The following is a 16,865-nucleotide window of genomic DNA, read 5'->3' as shown; positions in this document are numbered from 1 at the left end:
GGTTTGGGGTCTCTTCATGAGGAATAACTGTAGGGAGCACTTGTGGATGATCTCAAGTCCTTTCCTTATCTGGAGAGGAGTTACAAAGAGCCGGTCTGCTCACTGGTTCTTTTTTTTCACTGTGGTCTTTTAGCAGAGCTGTCTTCAGTTTGTCATTTCTTCCTTGGAAGTCCCAGGGTTTTTGTTTATTTTTATTTTATTTTATTTTTATTTTTATTCCATTTATATCCCGCCCTTCTCCGAAGACTCAGGGCGGCTTACAAGCTTAGCAGTAGCCTTCATTCTATGTATATGCCTGCTTATTAGGGCTTTCACACACACACACAAGCGGCATTATTACAAAGTCAGCTTAATTGCCCCCAACAATCTGGTTTGTTTGTTTTTTGTTTTGAAATGGTATTATTAATTGAAGTTGTCTTCATGCAGTGTGTTACATGTTTTGGATTTATGTGTGCTCTGTCTTTCAGTAGAAGCTTTAACATTCCCTCCTTCATCTGGGAAATCTTTCATTATGGGAGCAGACGAGGCCCTTGAAAGTGAGCTTGGCCTTGGGGAATTGGCAGGCCTCACAGTAGCCAATGAAGCAGATTCACTGACATATGATGTAAGTGCTAATCTCTTAATGTTGCAGTTATTTTTGTTTTGAATGGTGGTAACACTCTTTAATGACACCGAGAAGCTTTTAATTAGAAAAGGAGACTGGTTTTACACCCTTTCCAAAAGTTTATGGAGATTCTCAGTCATCCAGGTCATAGTTATCCCAAAGATGCTTTTTCACAAGGCAACTGGACTTTCTTTTTTCTCTTTGAAGACATTTTGCTTCTCATCCAAGAAGCTTCTTCAGCTCTGACCTGGATATGCAGACAGCTGGTCATTTGCATTCTTTTAGAATCAGGCCACCTGGAGGCTTATCTGTGTCTTCAGGGTCACCTGAGTAGTGCAAATGGGTATGGAACCTTTTTGGAACTGTTGAAAGGACTGTGTTGTAGACTGGAGATAGATGATGCCGTATCCCTGCCCCTCTGTTGAGAGAAGGCTGTTGACCCCTCTGTCTAAAATGTGAACTTTGCTGTCTTCGAAAGAATATAAATTCCCCACCATCCAGTCAGAGTTGAAGAAGCTTCTTGGATGAGGAGCAAAATGACTTCAAAGAGAAAAAAGAAAGTCCAGTTGCCCCGTGAAAAAGCATGTTTGGGACTTTCCAAATGTTATTAAAAGGTATATTTCTTGAGCTGCAACTCAATTCGGATGTATAAATGACTAGACCAGGGGTCGGCAACCTCGGCTCTTTTATGACTCGTCCACGAGTCATAAAAGAGCCGAGGTTGCCGACCCCTGGACTAGACTAACAATAAGATTTAAATTAAAGTGAGATAGAAAGGGGAAAAATAGATTGTTTATGCAATTTAATAGGCATTACCAAAATGGCTTTTAGATTTAAATTTAAACTGGAGAGATGAAATGGAAACCATTAACAGTACTCATTTGTTAAAAACCCATTGTGTTTATTGAGACCCGCTGAGATCACCTGCAAGCATTTGATGTATTTGCCCCAAGTTGGTGCTAAATTCTGATTTTCCAAAAGGTCTTCCATAGAGTGAGAGTTCAGTAAGTGTAAGTATTTAAAACAAAGAAATGGCTGTAAAGGAAGAGCCAATGAAAAGATAAGAATTACAGAATTTGAAATTATATCTAAACCCTTCAAACTATTAATAGATGTGCAAATATAAGAGAGAGAGAGAGAACATTACTTTGTAGGTTATATCCAGTGCTGTTTTGTAGATTACAGTATACATTTCTGATTGGCTGTTGAAATGTTTTTAATGTGTTACTTTAATACAGAGATTCTTACCTGATTTGAAAAAAAAAAACAGCAGTATTTTAACTTCTAACATTTTGTTAGTCTTTACTGAGCATTTGATAACCATACTGTACAGTGAAGCACATCCTCTGTCAAGTGATTGATATAATTTGTATTAGTATATTCCCATTGACTTGCCTAGTTTTTGTTCTTGTTACAATAGATAGCAAACAATAAAGATGCTCTGAGGAAAACTTGGAATCCCAAGTTTACTTTAAGGAGCCATTTTGATGGAATAAGGAGCCTGGCTTTCCATCCAATTGAATCAGTGTTAATTACAGCTTCAGAAGACCATACCTTAAAAATGTGGAATTTGCAAAAAACTTGTCCAGCAAAAAAGTAAGTTGATAGCTGAAATAGATACATTCTTGCAGGATGTATTTTGAAGAAATAGCAAAAATGAAGTTTTACATCCAATTTATTTCCCATGAGAGTAATTTATGTAATGTTAGGTGCAATGTTGTTTGTGTGCTGATAGAAGGCTCCTAGAATTCACCAAGAGAACTGGGAAATATAAAAAGTTTATTATTGGAGAAAGAGGGTGGTATTACACTTTCTCTTGCAGCCATCTTTGCAGTGGTTGTATGATATACATTTAAATAAGTGTACAGTCAAGCTCATTTGGGCAAAAAATCCCAAATTCATTTATATACTGATGAGGTCTGAGCATGACTAACCAGAAAAAAACACACGTCTGGGCGTAGTGAAGGCATTTATATGGTATGCAGCAAAAATGAAGAATGCAGATTCCATGCTATGCAAATCACTAGGGGAAGAACTGCAAAATTAAAATGCCAACGTTATAACTTTATGTTATGTCTGCATCTGAAGTACTATACTGTACACAGTTCTGGTTCTTGCATTTGTAAAAGGAAATAATAGAACTGAAAAAAGTCCAGAAGAGGAAAACTAAAATGATCAAAAGGCTCAAATGCCTTCTCTATGAGAAAAGGCTCGAATATTTGGGACTATAGCCTGGAGAAAAGGCAACCAATTAGAGACATGATCAAGATATTTAAATCATGCATGACATGAAAAAGTGGACCCATAGATAGTTTTGTCCCTTGGCCAAAGTAAAGGCCATCCAATGAAAATGTAAAAGTAAAACGATTCCAGGCAGCACATTTTTAACTTGAGGAATTCTTACTTCATAAAAATGATCATGGCTATTAACTTGCGTGGCTTTAAAAAGGGATTGGATGAACTCATGGGGAACAGTATCTTAAGGGTTATTGTTCTTGAAAACTTATTACACCTTTGAATGCCAATAGCATAAAAAAACAATTGTGTGGGAGGTGCATCTCTCTATCTCTTGCTTGCAAGCACTGCATCAGGTTGGTTATTGTGAGAAACAAAATGGCAGACTGAAAGGGTTATTGACCTGATTCTGCACAGTTGTTCTTGCAATAACTTAATAACTTTTTATTTTTGTTTAGGAGCACCTCACTTGATGTTGAACCTATCTATACTTTCAGGGCACATAAGTAAGTACATGTGGACAAAAAGAATGTCATTTTGTTGCTGCCGATATAACATTACAGCTTCTCTTTAAAGAAAACTGAGGGGTGATATAAACCATGAAATAGTGGTGAGCATTTGCTTCATTTTGTAGTTGAACTCAGCTCACCGCACATTGAATGTTTCTAAATATATCTTGTATGCTTGTGGTAACTAAGAAACTTTCACAGTGTAATGGTGTGGTACAGTTGGTTGAATGATTGCATTGGTTTCTCTTACTGCTGTTGCTGTTATCTCTATGGACTATGCAGAATACAGAGGTAATTCTTAGGAGGTCTTAAAGCTTTCTTCCAACAGTGACAGAGAAATAGATTTATTTAGTAGGAGATTTATTTTTATTGTGTTTAATGAGGTGTGCTGCACACTAGCTCTTCATTTCCAAGACAAAAAATATTTGGACATCTATGATTTCTACTGTAAATTAGAATTATTAGTGTTATTAGTCTTGTTATTAGGGAAAATCACTAATCAGTGCTGTCATAACATGTTTTCTCTTACAGCAGTCCAGTGCTTTGTGTAGTGATGAGTAACAACGGTGAGCAGTGTTACAGTGGAGGTACTGATGGCCTCATCCAGAGTTGGAATACTACAAATCCGAATATTGACCCTTATGATTCATATGGTTAGTGATTTTACTTTTGTTGCCTTTCATTTTTGTATGTTTAAAGGAAATGTAAAACATATTCAATGCTCTAGAGTTCAATATGAAATCAAGACAAAATACCATAGTGAAATATATTTTATATATAGTGTTACATTATAAAGTTTTGGTCACACGATGTAAAAAAGATGTTGAAACTCTAGAAAGAGTGCAGAGAAGAGCAACAAAGATGATTAGGGGACTGGAGGCTAAAACATATAAGGAACGGCTGCTGGAATTGGGTATATCTAGTTTAACGAAGAGAAGGACTAGGGGTGATATGATAGCAGTGTTCCAATATCTCAGGGGCTGCCACAAGCAAGAGGGAGTCAAGCTGTTCTCCAAAGCACCTGAAGGTAGGACAAGAAGCAACGGATGGAAACTAATCAAGAAGAGAAGCAACCTAGAACTAAGGAGAAACTTCCTGACAGTTAGAACAATTAACCAGTGGAACAACCTGCCTCCAGAAGCTGTAAATGCTCCAACACTGGAAATTTTTAAGATGAGACTCGACAGCTATTTGTCTGAAATGGTATAGGGTTTCCTGCCTGAGTAGGGGGTTGGACTAGATGACCTCCAAGGTCCCTTCCAACTTTATTATTATTATTACTATCATATAGCAGTAGCTTAATATATTAATCTTATGTATTAGTAAGACCTCAATAATGTGAAAACCTAGGAAACAGGTTATATGATAGAGGACATCTCAGGAGCAACCCTCAGTTGGTTATAAAATAATCCTATATAGATTTGAAGATTTAGAACAGGGTTGTCAAACCGACGGCTCGCGGGCCGGACGCGTCACAACAAAACTGCGCCCACCCCATTGCCGGCAATGGGAAAAAAGCTCCGATACGTTGCGCGATATCACATGATGTTGCGAGTTTGACATGTCTGATTTAGAATAAACTCATAATCTCTTGATTAGAGGGACCAATTGGTATTATATATAAAAAATAAGGTTCTTTTAAAAAGATACTGATATTTTAGTTTAGTGGAGCCTATATATTCATTGGAAATATTTCTTCAGAACTCTCATTTTGAAATATATGGTTTTGTCCTCAGATCCTTCCATCTTAAGGGGTGCCCTTGTAGGCCACACAGATGCCATCTGGGGTTTGGTTTACAGTGGAACACACCAGCGTTTGCTCTCCTGTTCAGCAGATGGCACCATACGTTTATGGAAGGCTTTGGAGATCTCTCCTGCTTTGAATATATTTAATGATAATCAAGGTATTGTACAATCTTCTGTTTCTTAGAGTGCATTGTATTTGTTTCTGAAATATATGAGATTAGATTATACAGTTTAATAAAAAGGATTAACTTTACCATTCCATTATATAGTAGTGAAGTTGCATTGGGGAACATGTGTACTATATTATTGCTGTATATAGTATTATAATATAGTTTTATTACATTTCATTATTTGTTTATACTTGGTTAATGATCAGAATAAAAACTATTGGCCTGATTTGAATGTGTGTTTGTATAAGATCAATTGTTTTTAAAAGAAATTACTACTAGAGAACATTTCCTCTTTTTAAAAAAAATCTTAAGAGATGATTTTTAATTTTCTATATACAACTGTAAATTGAAATATAATAGTAATTTGTAGATTATATTCAATTGTAGATTCTGCCAGTCATAGGAATGAGTACCCTAGTGGATAGAATTCTCCCTCTGCTATTCACCCAATCATTACTCCATAGAATTTGGATGCATGGTTTAAGGTGGGTGGACACGTGAGAGAGAGAAAAGAAAAAAACTCTTTCTGCATGGGTTTGCTCACAGGAAAGTAAGAGGAAGCCTTGCATTTGATGAGAAGATAATATGTTCCTATCAAATATAGTATAAGACTCCAAACTGGAGTCTTGTGTGTGTGCTTTTGTATTATATGGCAGAGAAGCATAGTCGTTGCTGGAGAAAGAAATTATTACTTTCTAAATGAGCAGTATTCAAATACTTGCCTTAAGATAGTTCTGTCATTCTCTGGAATAAATATAATTTGAGACTTTCGTGGATGGCTTCATCGTTGGAATATTCATAATAGTAACAAAAGCAACATTATAGTGTTTATTCATTTTAAAGAAATATTACTCTGGTCATTCCAAATTTTCCAATAATATATTTTTATCCAATTTTGTGCAATGTGTGTTCTCTTCCCTACAACCGTGTTATCATTTTAGCTTTGGGTGGGATTCTCCTTAAAGAAAGAGTGGCATAGCTAGATTCATTTTTATGCTGATTCCACCTAACTTTTCACTGAGTATTTTTTATGCTTTTTTGTTCTGATGTTATTCTGGTTTGGTAAATCTTGAATTATAGAGAGTTAGATATATAAACATTTTTATAAGATTTTGGTGAGAGAGATTTCTCCTATTCCAACACTTCAAAAATGGTTTATTGTGCAGTCAAAAAACCACATTTCTTGTGATGTTATCTTTTTGAGCAATGTTTACATTATTGTTACTTGAATACTCATGCTAAATAAATATAGCTTTTTCAGGTTATAACTTCACAGTAACTTTTTAAACTTGTTTTGTACTCTGGACATTATTTTTGTAGAAATGGGAATTCCATCATCTGTGGATCTAGTGAGCAGTGACCCAAGCCTTATGGTAGCATCATTTAACACTGGATATACAAGCATTTTTAACATGGAAACAAAACAACGCATTCTTACCTTGGAGTCCAATATAGATACTAGTATGTATTAAATATTGCAACAAGGGGTAGTGGGGAGAGGATATTTGTAGCATCATTTTCATTATTTTCAGGACACTTTAATTTGTTGTAAAACTTCAGAATAAAGTTGATGCAGTATGTCTATATGTCTGTCTAATTGTCTAAGCATAATGGAGAAAATGGTAACGAAGCATTAAAAACCAAATGGAATGAATGAATAAGAGAATTTGTTTCAGTTTGGAAGCATAGAAGAAAGGGTGATGGAATTGGGCAACTCTGTAGATTAAAATACCCCCCCAAAGGAGCCTTGGTGGAGCAGTGGGCTAATGCCTCCTTAAGTAACACCAGCTGCCTGCAATTAGTGCAGGTTCGCATCCCACCAGGCTCAAGGTTGACTCAGCCTTCCATCCTTCCGAGGTAGGTAAAATGAGGACCCAGATTGTTGGGGGCAATAAGCTGACTTTGTAAAAATGCCGCTTGGGGGTGTGTGAAAGCCCTAATAAGCAGGCATATACATAGAATGAAGGCTACTGCTAAGCTTGTAAGCCGCCCTGAGTCTTCGGAGAAGGGCGGGATATAAATGGAATTTTAAAAAAAAATCTTTTAAAGGGAACTTCTTGAAGAGCCCTTAACAAAAATTGCTACCAAGAAATACAAAACAAATGAAAGAAAATTAGTAAAGAAGTAGCTTCCGGTCTTTTTTTGACAGCAGTTATAAATGCATTTATATTTTATCCTTTCTGTTTAAGATTACACCATAAATTCCTTCTTTCTACAAGCTACCCTTTCTAATTTTCAAATCCATACATCACAGTTTATTTTTCTAATTTTTAGAAAGCAAAAATTCCATAAAGGGTTTCCAATTCCTGACATGTAGTTGTTGATCTTTCTCTAATCAAACAAATTATTAATCTATTATTAAACTATTAATCTCAGCAAGAAAATTTCTGGTTTCAGATAAATGTTGATCTTTAAAATTGTATCATTATATGTTTTTTAACCCTGGTGGACTTTTTTAACGTGAAGGGTCATTTTATCATTCCTGGTGGACTTTTAAAAAAGTCCACCAGGAATGATAAAATGACCCTTCACGTTGTCCATATTTGCAGTATAGATTTGAAGTATATTTATATATTGTAGACCAGGCATGTCAAACTGCCGGCCCACTGGCCAGTTGCATTACGGTATGCCAAAACTGCGCCCACCCCATTGCCGGCAATGGAGAAAAAGTCCTGATACGTTGCACGATGTCACATGACGTTGTGAGTTTGACATGCCTGTTCTAGACCATTTTTCTATAGTCATATATCAATGCTATATAATTTTATAAAATTTTGTCCTTTAGGTTATAATATAATGTAAATTTGAATCTCTTTGTATGTTCTATCATATGGTGTCCAAAGTTCTTATTCTGTTTTATCATATGGTCTTCCATTTGTTCTTATTTTGGGTGCCTTATATAAGAATCCACTATGTTTAGTGGGCCTAATAACATAAAGCTGGTTTAAATAATGTGAATATAATTGTTTGGGTCCTGAAAATATTCTTTCATCAGAATGGTCTACTAGATTAGGTCATTAGTGTTTCAGAATTTTATGTGACTTGAATATTTTTTGAAGTTGATTTTGTTTGTATATATGCTTTCTGTTAACAGCCGTTAACACTTCTTGCCAAATAAACAAAGTAATCAGCCATCCAACTCTTCCAATAAGCATCACAGCCCACGAGGACAGGCACATTAAATTCTATGACAATAATACAGGTAAGTAGCCTGTTTCTCTGTATAACATATAATAAAACCCCAAAATACTATGGAATCACTTACCGTTTGAAAATAACTTTATTAAGTGATGAATATTTCAAGATCAGTATCCAAGTTATAACCACTGGCAGACAAAAAGGATTGTAAGAATAAAGACTTGTTGGCTGAGCAATGCAGCATATAGAATTAAGTTGGTAAAACATTGTATTTATGGTAGAAATCTCTGATATGTGTCATTGGTATAATCTGTTCACAGTTATTTAAGAGACCTGGAAAAGTAATTTATATTAATGTGTTTTCTACATAGCACAAAATGAGATTTCTGTTAAAATCTGTGGACGTTTTTCTTCATTATAAAATTGTAAAAATCTACCAGAAAAGATTTTTACATTGTTTTTGCTCATAAAATAATAAAAGTAAATTTGTAAATTATATCTCTTAAAATGCTTGTAGTCTTATGTATATGCCCAAAGGAAGAAATGTGTACATTTCAGTTTAAGAATTAACCGTTTAGCTTGGCTAAGAAACTGATTAAGAGTTTATGCAAGCAACATAGTAACATATTGCAAATGTGTTTACAGGTTCTTCCTTCAAAGTTATGTAAGTGTTCAGGCTTTTTAAAGGTACACCCCATATCTTTGGGAAGTGCAGGGTAGAACTGCAAAGGGGAGTTGCAAAGGGGATGCTTATCTACCCCTTTGAAAGCTAATAAAGATGCAGTGTACTGTGATCAAGTATAAGTTTTGAGAAGCATATTATACAATGAAGGTGACACAAGAAAAGGTGATTATTCAGCAGAGACGTTAAGAATCAGATTTTCTGGTTTGTGCTGACACATGGTACAGTATAGATGTTTAGAATGAGTGCATGTCATTCTACATTTCTAACTTTCTGCAATATCTTAAACTTATTGCAAGTTCTAATATATTTGTGTATTTAACTGCAAAGGGAAACTGATCCACTCTATGGTAGCCCACTTGGATGCAGTCACAAGTTTAGCTGTCGATCCGAATGGCTTGTATCTGATGTCTGGCAGTAAGTATATTTTATGTTTTTAAAACTGTCTTGCTCATAGTTGGATTGGTCACAAAACTAAGAAAATATTTTTCTCCTTTAGGCCACGACTGTTCTATACGCTTATGGAACCTTGAAAGCAAAACCTGCATTCAGGAATTTACAGCTCATCGCAAAAAACACGATGAATCAATTCATGATGTGGCATTCCATCCCACCAAATGTTACATTGCCAGTGCAGGAGCAGATGCACTTGCCAAAGTCTTTGTATGATGCAACACTTCCCTAGCCTTCTAGTTTCCTTGTACATATCTATAAATATATATGTCTATATCTATAAAATAAGCTGTACAAAAGAGAAGAGCGAGAACCTTCTTGTAACCGTTAATTCAGTGAATGTTAGCAAATGCTTCAGATTATATGATCTCAGTCATGAGAGCTTGGAAACTCCTTATTTCAAGAGATCTATGGAAGAACCATTTTGATTTTAAAAGTGTCCTTTTTTTGTCTAGGCTGGCCTTGGGCAAAATGAGATGCTGTCTCATTTATGCAATGCAGAAACCAACACAAAGGCTAACAGCTTGCTTGGGTATTAGCGGATAAGCTTCTTCCAACCTGGTGTACTGCAAAAGTGTTGAGGCTGTAACTTAAGAGCTCCCAGCTAGCACTTCTAAAGGACACCAAGTTGGTGGAAATAGCAAAAAAAACCTTAAGTTAGAATGTTCCCACTATTGGAAATTCGTGCAATTCAGATCCTTGAGACAGTTATTTCACTGTCTCCTTTTCTAGCACTGAATGGCTAAGTGAGTCACAGAATCTCAGCCTGTAGAGTCTTATAATAGACAGATTGGATTTAAAATATTGACTATTTAAAAATATGAATGTGATAACATATTTTCTAAATTTATGTTAAAAGAAAATATGTAAAAGCTCATAAATGTAAATTCTATTGTTGGAAATGAATGTTAATGGGTGGCTGGAACCACAGTATAGCCTTTAATGAAACTTCATCTAAGATGATGGGGCATATGTTTACAATAAGGATCTGATTAATTTCAGATGCTAATGACTATTCGTTGTAAAGCTAAGGAATATTAAGTATCTTTCCAACTAGCCAACAAATGTAATTTCTAAATTATCTCACTGGGGTGCTTATTGATTTGGAAAACATATATATGCTCTTCTCCTGCTTTATAAACTGTACTGCATCAGAGCCTAATGAACCACACAAGAGCAGTACTGTTTGGGATATGTGAGGTGATTGACTTCTATTTACCATGGACAAAACCTGTATGAAATAACAGTGGTTTCCTGACCCCTTCCAGTGATTCCACAATGTGTGCCGTAACTGTGGGAGGGTTTGTGCCAATGCAAACTGCAGGTATCCAAAGGTAGACTCATTATTATCTCCCCTTCTGCCCATTATCGTCATGGTTTTATATAGCAGTCTTGTGTTGGGAATATGTGACTGGATTTGGTTTTTGAAAGTACTTGAAACTTAAGATTGGCCATCTTTGGCTATTATGTTGTGGTACCGTTAACGGTTATTTTTTGTAGGTTTGCTACAAAAGAACCAAACCTGTTTATAGTTGTTTCCTCTCCTATAAAAACTGATTAAATAAGAATAGCTGTTACACATTCATTTTTTGTGATTTTGTGTCAAAGCAGAAAATCCATCTACACAAAACACATTAATCTATGTGTGACTTCTGTGTATTTCTCTTTACTAGCTTGATATCCTTATTTTTTAAAGGATATTACAAATGTTAAGCTGTGTATATTTTGTGTATGTGTATATATATATATATATATATATATATATATTTATATATATATAAATATATGACAGAGATTGTAAACAGTATATATTATAAGTAAGGGAAAATTCTGTGGATAATTTCAATGTTTTGGTACTGAAAGTTCTTGAGACTTAATGCAAAGAATAAATGATAAATAGTATTGTGCTTTTTGCTTAATGCAACATAATACAAAATTGCTGATGTTTAAATTGCTGTACAGTACGTATCAATAATAGGTCAGCATGTTTGATTAAATTATGAATGTAACAAATGTTGCTGTTCAAATATTGATAGAAAGATGTGCCATCCTGCTTAGTGAATTTTTGATACAAGCGAAGTGACTTTTAAAACAGATGAATAGCCAGAGGTTTGAGGTGCCATTGAGCAAACAATGAGGTTGCGGTCTCTGTTGCAGATTCTGTGTTTGTCTTTCAAATTGCATATTACAATCTGCATTGCACTAAATACAGATATATTCTGTTGCAGTTGAAAAAGATCCTTTTTAATTGATAAGCTGTTTCATTTATCTTCCAATCTTGAATTGTATTTCTGTTATGCATTCATACCCATTTTTAGATCAGCTTGATTAATGTTCAATGTGTATCTTTTCTTTATGCTATTCAAATGTAAGTTCATCACATCAGTTGCCTTCCCTTAACATACTGTAGTTGAAATCATGTCTAATTATTTAAATGTTTTGCCCATGCAGCTAACTAGGGAGAAAATGCTTAAGCATATGCTTGTCATCTGAAGCTATAGCTATTGATTCATGAAGAACAGGAAGAAATGTGTGAACTAGTGCTGCCCTTAGACCCTCCATAATTTATTTTAAGAGCACATTCTTTTCCCTTCTTGTTATCTTTCCTTTTCAAACCAGAGGGAGAAAATTTAAGCCTCCATTTGTTGTTTAAAGCAAAAAGAAAAGCAAAACCCTTAACTGCATGCTAACTGAAACCCTGTACTGTAAATCAACAAATTGAAAACACACAACGGTAACCATGTTTCATAGTAATATATGTGATTTACAGGTACCAGTATATATTTATGCTATTGCTCTTCATATTAAACCAATTGTTTAAAGTGCTTGAAAAGTACAAAAGTGCAGCTTGGTTGTAGTTGGATGGATAGATTTTATTTCTTCTAGTATATTACTTGACATTTCACTAACTGCCCTCCTGTACAATGGACAGATTTGGATTTTGCATGTGCAGAATAATTTTTGTGCATACCTAAAGTTATATTTTCGTACATTACTTTTCGTTAAGCATTACCAGAATGGCAATAGCTTATGTTCTTTTTGCCATATTTTACTTCAGAGAATTTAGAGAAATATTTTTTAATGTTATGATTAATTTGAATTCTTTTGAGTTTCTGGATTTAAAACTTACTTAGAGATAGCTGGTAATAGTCTTGCTAGTACTTGAAGTGGTTTTCATTCTTCACCAGAAAACCGTGGTTTGTTTCTTGTGTTTTATACTACAACTAAACTGAAATGAAGTCATTTCCCAAAATATAAATGAAATTCCTGAAAAAGAGTAGTAATCCTTCTGCATTTAGCATGATAACAGTAATCGTCATAGACTGCTTCAATAAATAAGTACAACAAACTACTTTGTTCATGTGATCACTGTATTTATCATAGATATAAACCTTAATATTGGCTTGGATCGAGAGAAAGAAGTAATGAAATATGGGTGATACTGATCATGAACCTCTCAAACTGCTCTTTGATTTGACAAAGTTGTGGGGGTTTTTTCTTTATCTAAAATGGCTTTTATAATTCCTCCTATTTTCCTGTATATGTTTACTTAGAAGAATGTCCTCTATGATCTAACAGGACTTACTCCCAGGGAAATATATATAGAATTTGCAATATTTTTATTATATTGGAAATAGTTTTAATAATGCTTTGTAATACCAGTTTGCCTTTATTTTGATCAAAATAAATCAGTTAGGTTTCAGTTTCATCATATTAGGAAATATTGCATCAACAAAGAAAATGGTGGTGATGCTACATTTTAGGGATATTTATAATAAATAATTCTTCAATGAATATTACTCAATATCTGTCAGTTTTAGTCCAGGAGGTATTCATAATTGTTATGAATGTACACTTTAAAGTTTTCAATATAGTTTGCCATTCGGTTAAAATCTGGAGCATGCCAAATGAAAATTAATATAGCAATTTTTAAAAATTCTTAAAAACAAACTTTTAAAGAGCAAATGGCACAAACTTTGTGAAGCATCTTGAGTAAATCTGTCTGCCAAGAAAATTTTCTTGTAATCTTCTGTTATTGCAATTAAATATGAGGTAAAAGTGATGTGGTAATGAAGGTAGTAACTCTGGGTAGTTGCTAATAAAGTGTGATTGTTTTGTATAGTACTTGCATTCTCTGTTGAATAAAATCTAATGGACCTTTCTGTAGTAACACTATACAGAGCAGCTTTACTAAACATTGCAGCAACAAATAAATGTCCTTTGTAATATATATTTATGTAAATTGGGTGCTAATAAATACTATTTTTCAACACCTTTGTATCTTTGCATTTTGTACTTGTACAAGAATGTATGGATGTTACAAGTTGGAGAAACCACTGAAAATATAAGGTTTAGAATAGAAAGATAAAAAGCTTCTTTATAAACTGGTTTTTGCCCCATAGAAATAGTGTGTTTGTTTATAAGCTTTGATTGCTGCCACTGAATAAAAATCAAACCTCACAGTCTTAGAAAGAATTAAGTTGTTGAGTTTTCCAAATTTATTGTTTTAGGTTCTTTGTTAAGCAGAACAAGGTCTGGGGAGATAGATATTTGTTTGAAGCCCAGCCAATTCTGGGAGTTGAAGTCCACAGATCTTAAAATTGCTGAGGTTGAGAAACAGTACACTGCCATGCTGGTCCAGTGTAGATTGTTATCTAGATATTTTTGAGTTTTACCAGTCATGGACTGAGAATGACTGACCTATAAGTCTGTGTGGGAACTCCTGTATAGTATTGCTATGTCTAATATGTAGCTGATGGCCCCGTACTAATTAAAACTCTTGAGTTCCTATATGGAAATGCTAAGTTTCTCTCTGCAATGATGTACCTCCAAATTAGCTGGAGTCTATAATTTCAAGAATACATAGTACATAATATCTAGGAAAGGCAACGTGATGATCAACACACATTTACATTGAGTGTCTTTTAAAATGAACCCTTTGATGTAGAAGCATTTCTTCTAATCTGTTGTGTGGTAGACCTATAAATGCTGTAATTTGATAATGACTGTTTAGAGTCACTTCAGATATGTTTGAGATAGTCTAATCTTCACGTTATAATTAAAAAGATAGCCCTAGAAATATGCATTGCAATTGAATTCTAGCATTCTTGAGAATATGTAGTTGCCATACAATGCAGTACTGATTTGTTTTATCACTAGTCTCATCCCACATTTGGATTATTAGCCTGAAACAGAATTCTGATTATTCAAAATTCATCAGAACAGTAGTGATATCCATTTAAGAATTAACCACTAAAATGTTACTTTGTAGAGGATGCATAACTCAGGTGGTTTCCATGTTGAAAACTCCACAGACCAATAATCTCATGCTATATAAGAGTAATTCATAAGCCTGAGAGTCTGTTCACGCGTGCAAGGAAACTTTTTTTTAAATTTGTCTCCTCTTGGGGGAAAAAATGTGAACAAGGCAGAGTGTGCATATTAACAACCTCTTTTGGATACTCCTGAAGTTTCTTGCATATTAAATGCTATTTTTTTTTGCTTTTCATAAGTGCCACAACTTAACAAAAAGCTATTATAAGACAAAACATGGAGCTTTACTCTCTTTTGGATATACATGTGCATAGACAGAAGGCATGGAATTGAAATTCACAAATTCGTGTTTCATTCACAAAAAATACCATTTCTTCAATACTCAGCTGAATGTACTCTTTGCCCCTGCCTTCACTAAGGGAAGGAAAACAAAGGTAGTGGGCTAAAACAACATTTCAGAAGACAGTTTGAAGAAATGAAGTAAAGCTGACATAAGAATTACTGATCATTAAACACTTAAGAAAGGGATGCGGTGGCTCAGAGGGTTAGGACGCTGAGCCTGTTGATCAGAAGGTCGGCAGTTTGGCGGGTCGAATCCCGAGTGCCGCGTAACAGAGTGAGCGCCTGTTACTCATCCCAGCTTCTGCCAACCTAGCAGTTCGAAAGCACGTAAAAATGCAAGTAGAAAAATAGGGACCACTACAGTGGGAAGGTAACAGCGTTCTGTGCGCCTTTGGCGTATAGTCATGTCGGCCACATGACCATGGAGATGTCCTCAGACAAACGCTGGCTCTTTGGCTTTGAAATGGAGATAAGCACCGGCCCCTAGAGTCGGAAACGACTAGCACGCATGTGCGAGGGAACCTTTACCTTTACTAAACACTTTAGAAGCGCTCAAGTAACCTTCCACTGTATATTTATTGTGAAATTGTTGGCTTTCCCACCAAAACTATCTAATGTAGCACAATAATTGTATGGGGATCTAGAAAGTGGCCAGTTTTCTTTAAAAAAAAACACCCTAAGAAATACAAAATTACAATTAATGTCTGTTTCTGTAATTTGGGAAAAAATATGAATATAAGTATATAGAGTCTTTCCTGAAATAGAATCAGTCTACTTTGGATATCTCACTGTTTGTAATGTCAAGAAGCATGTGGATTAGAATGGTTTAGCCAAAATATATATGTAGAGCAGAGGTGTCAAACTTGCCACATCACGTGACATGTTGTGACATATCACAACTTTTCCCCATTGCTGGAGTTAGGGTGGGTGCGGTTTCAGCATGACGCATCCGGCCTGTGGGCCAGCAGTTTGACACCCCTGATGTAGAGTATTTTCACTTTCAAGCTACTTTTAGAGACTTCTGTCTCTGTATGAAAACCCTAGTTAAGTAACAGGCAACTGCTATTAGGGCTCAACTACTATTTAGTCTACTAAGGATGAAAAAGCTATTATAAATATTATTATGTTTTAGAATTTAGAACTTGCCTGTCTATCATCTATCTTTATCTATCCATCTATCCATCTATCTATCCCAAAGTTTGGGCTCACATTACAGACTGGTATACACTTGAAGCACATTAAATGTAAGTAAAAGCAAAATATAATGTGCTGAAAACTATTCCTCCAGTATGTAGTAAGCAGGCCATAGATACCTGTTTTTTTAAATCACATTGCCCATATTTAACTAGTGTCTTGTTTGCTTCTTATCAATTACATGAATGCCAACATCTGTAATTAAAGGTTAGGGTCCAAACTGTTTTACAATATTTGAAACTAATGGATGGAAACTAATCAAGGTGAGAAGCAAACTAGAACTAAGGCAAAACTTCCTAACAGGGAGGACAATTGGACTAGAAGAACTCCAAGATCCCTTCCAGCTCTATTTTGTTTGTTTGATTGATTGATTGTGATAAGTCAGCCTGGTTGTGTTTTTGTTTTTTTTGCCTTTTCCACCACCCTTGCAAAGAAATGCTATCATTAACATAAAGATGGCTTTGAATTCCTCAGAAATATCCCCTGCCTCTGATACGGAGAAGTTAAATTCGTTGACT

The 16,865-nt window shown here is 35.0% G+C and overlaps 1 protein-coding gene across 4 annotated transcripts in view; it reads left to right on the top strand.

The window, feature by feature from the left end:
- Positions 1–13,803, top strand: part of STRN (striatin) — a 49,704-nt gene extending 35,901 nt beyond the window's left edge. For 2 of the 4 annotated variants that reach the window (XM_083367418.1, XM_083367416.1), the window contains 9 exons: positions 471–604; positions 2,025–2,200; positions 3,298–3,345; positions 3,880–4,001; positions 5,085–5,252; positions 6,585–6,725; positions 8,359–8,466; positions 9,415–9,501; positions 9,584–13,803. In XM_083367418.1, coding sequence (XP_083223544.1) covers positions 471–604; positions 2,025–2,200; positions 3,298–3,345; positions 3,880–4,001; positions 5,085–5,252; positions 6,585–6,725; positions 8,359–8,466; positions 9,415–9,501; positions 9,584–9,753 — 1,154 coding nt within the window. In that variant the 3' untranslated portion in view covers positions 9,754–13,803. Of the gene's footprint in view, positions 1–467; positions 605–2,024; positions 2,201–3,297; positions 3,346–3,879; positions 4,002–5,084; positions 5,253–6,584; positions 6,726–8,358; positions 8,467–9,414; positions 9,502–9,583 lie in introns of all 4 variants that reach the window. The other 2 variants (XM_083367417.1, XM_083367415.1) reach the window with 1 other exon arrangement.
- Positions 13,804–16,865: the final 3,062 nt, after the last annotated feature.

The sequence above is a fragment of the Vipera ursinii genome (assembly GCF_947247035.1).
Source record: "Vipera ursinii genome assembly, chromosome: 1".
Classification (NCBI taxonomy): domain Eukaryota; kingdom Metazoa; phylum Chordata; class Lepidosauria; order Squamata; family Viperidae; genus Vipera; species Vipera ursinii.
This window is presented reverse-complemented; position numbering and strand designations above follow the sequence as displayed.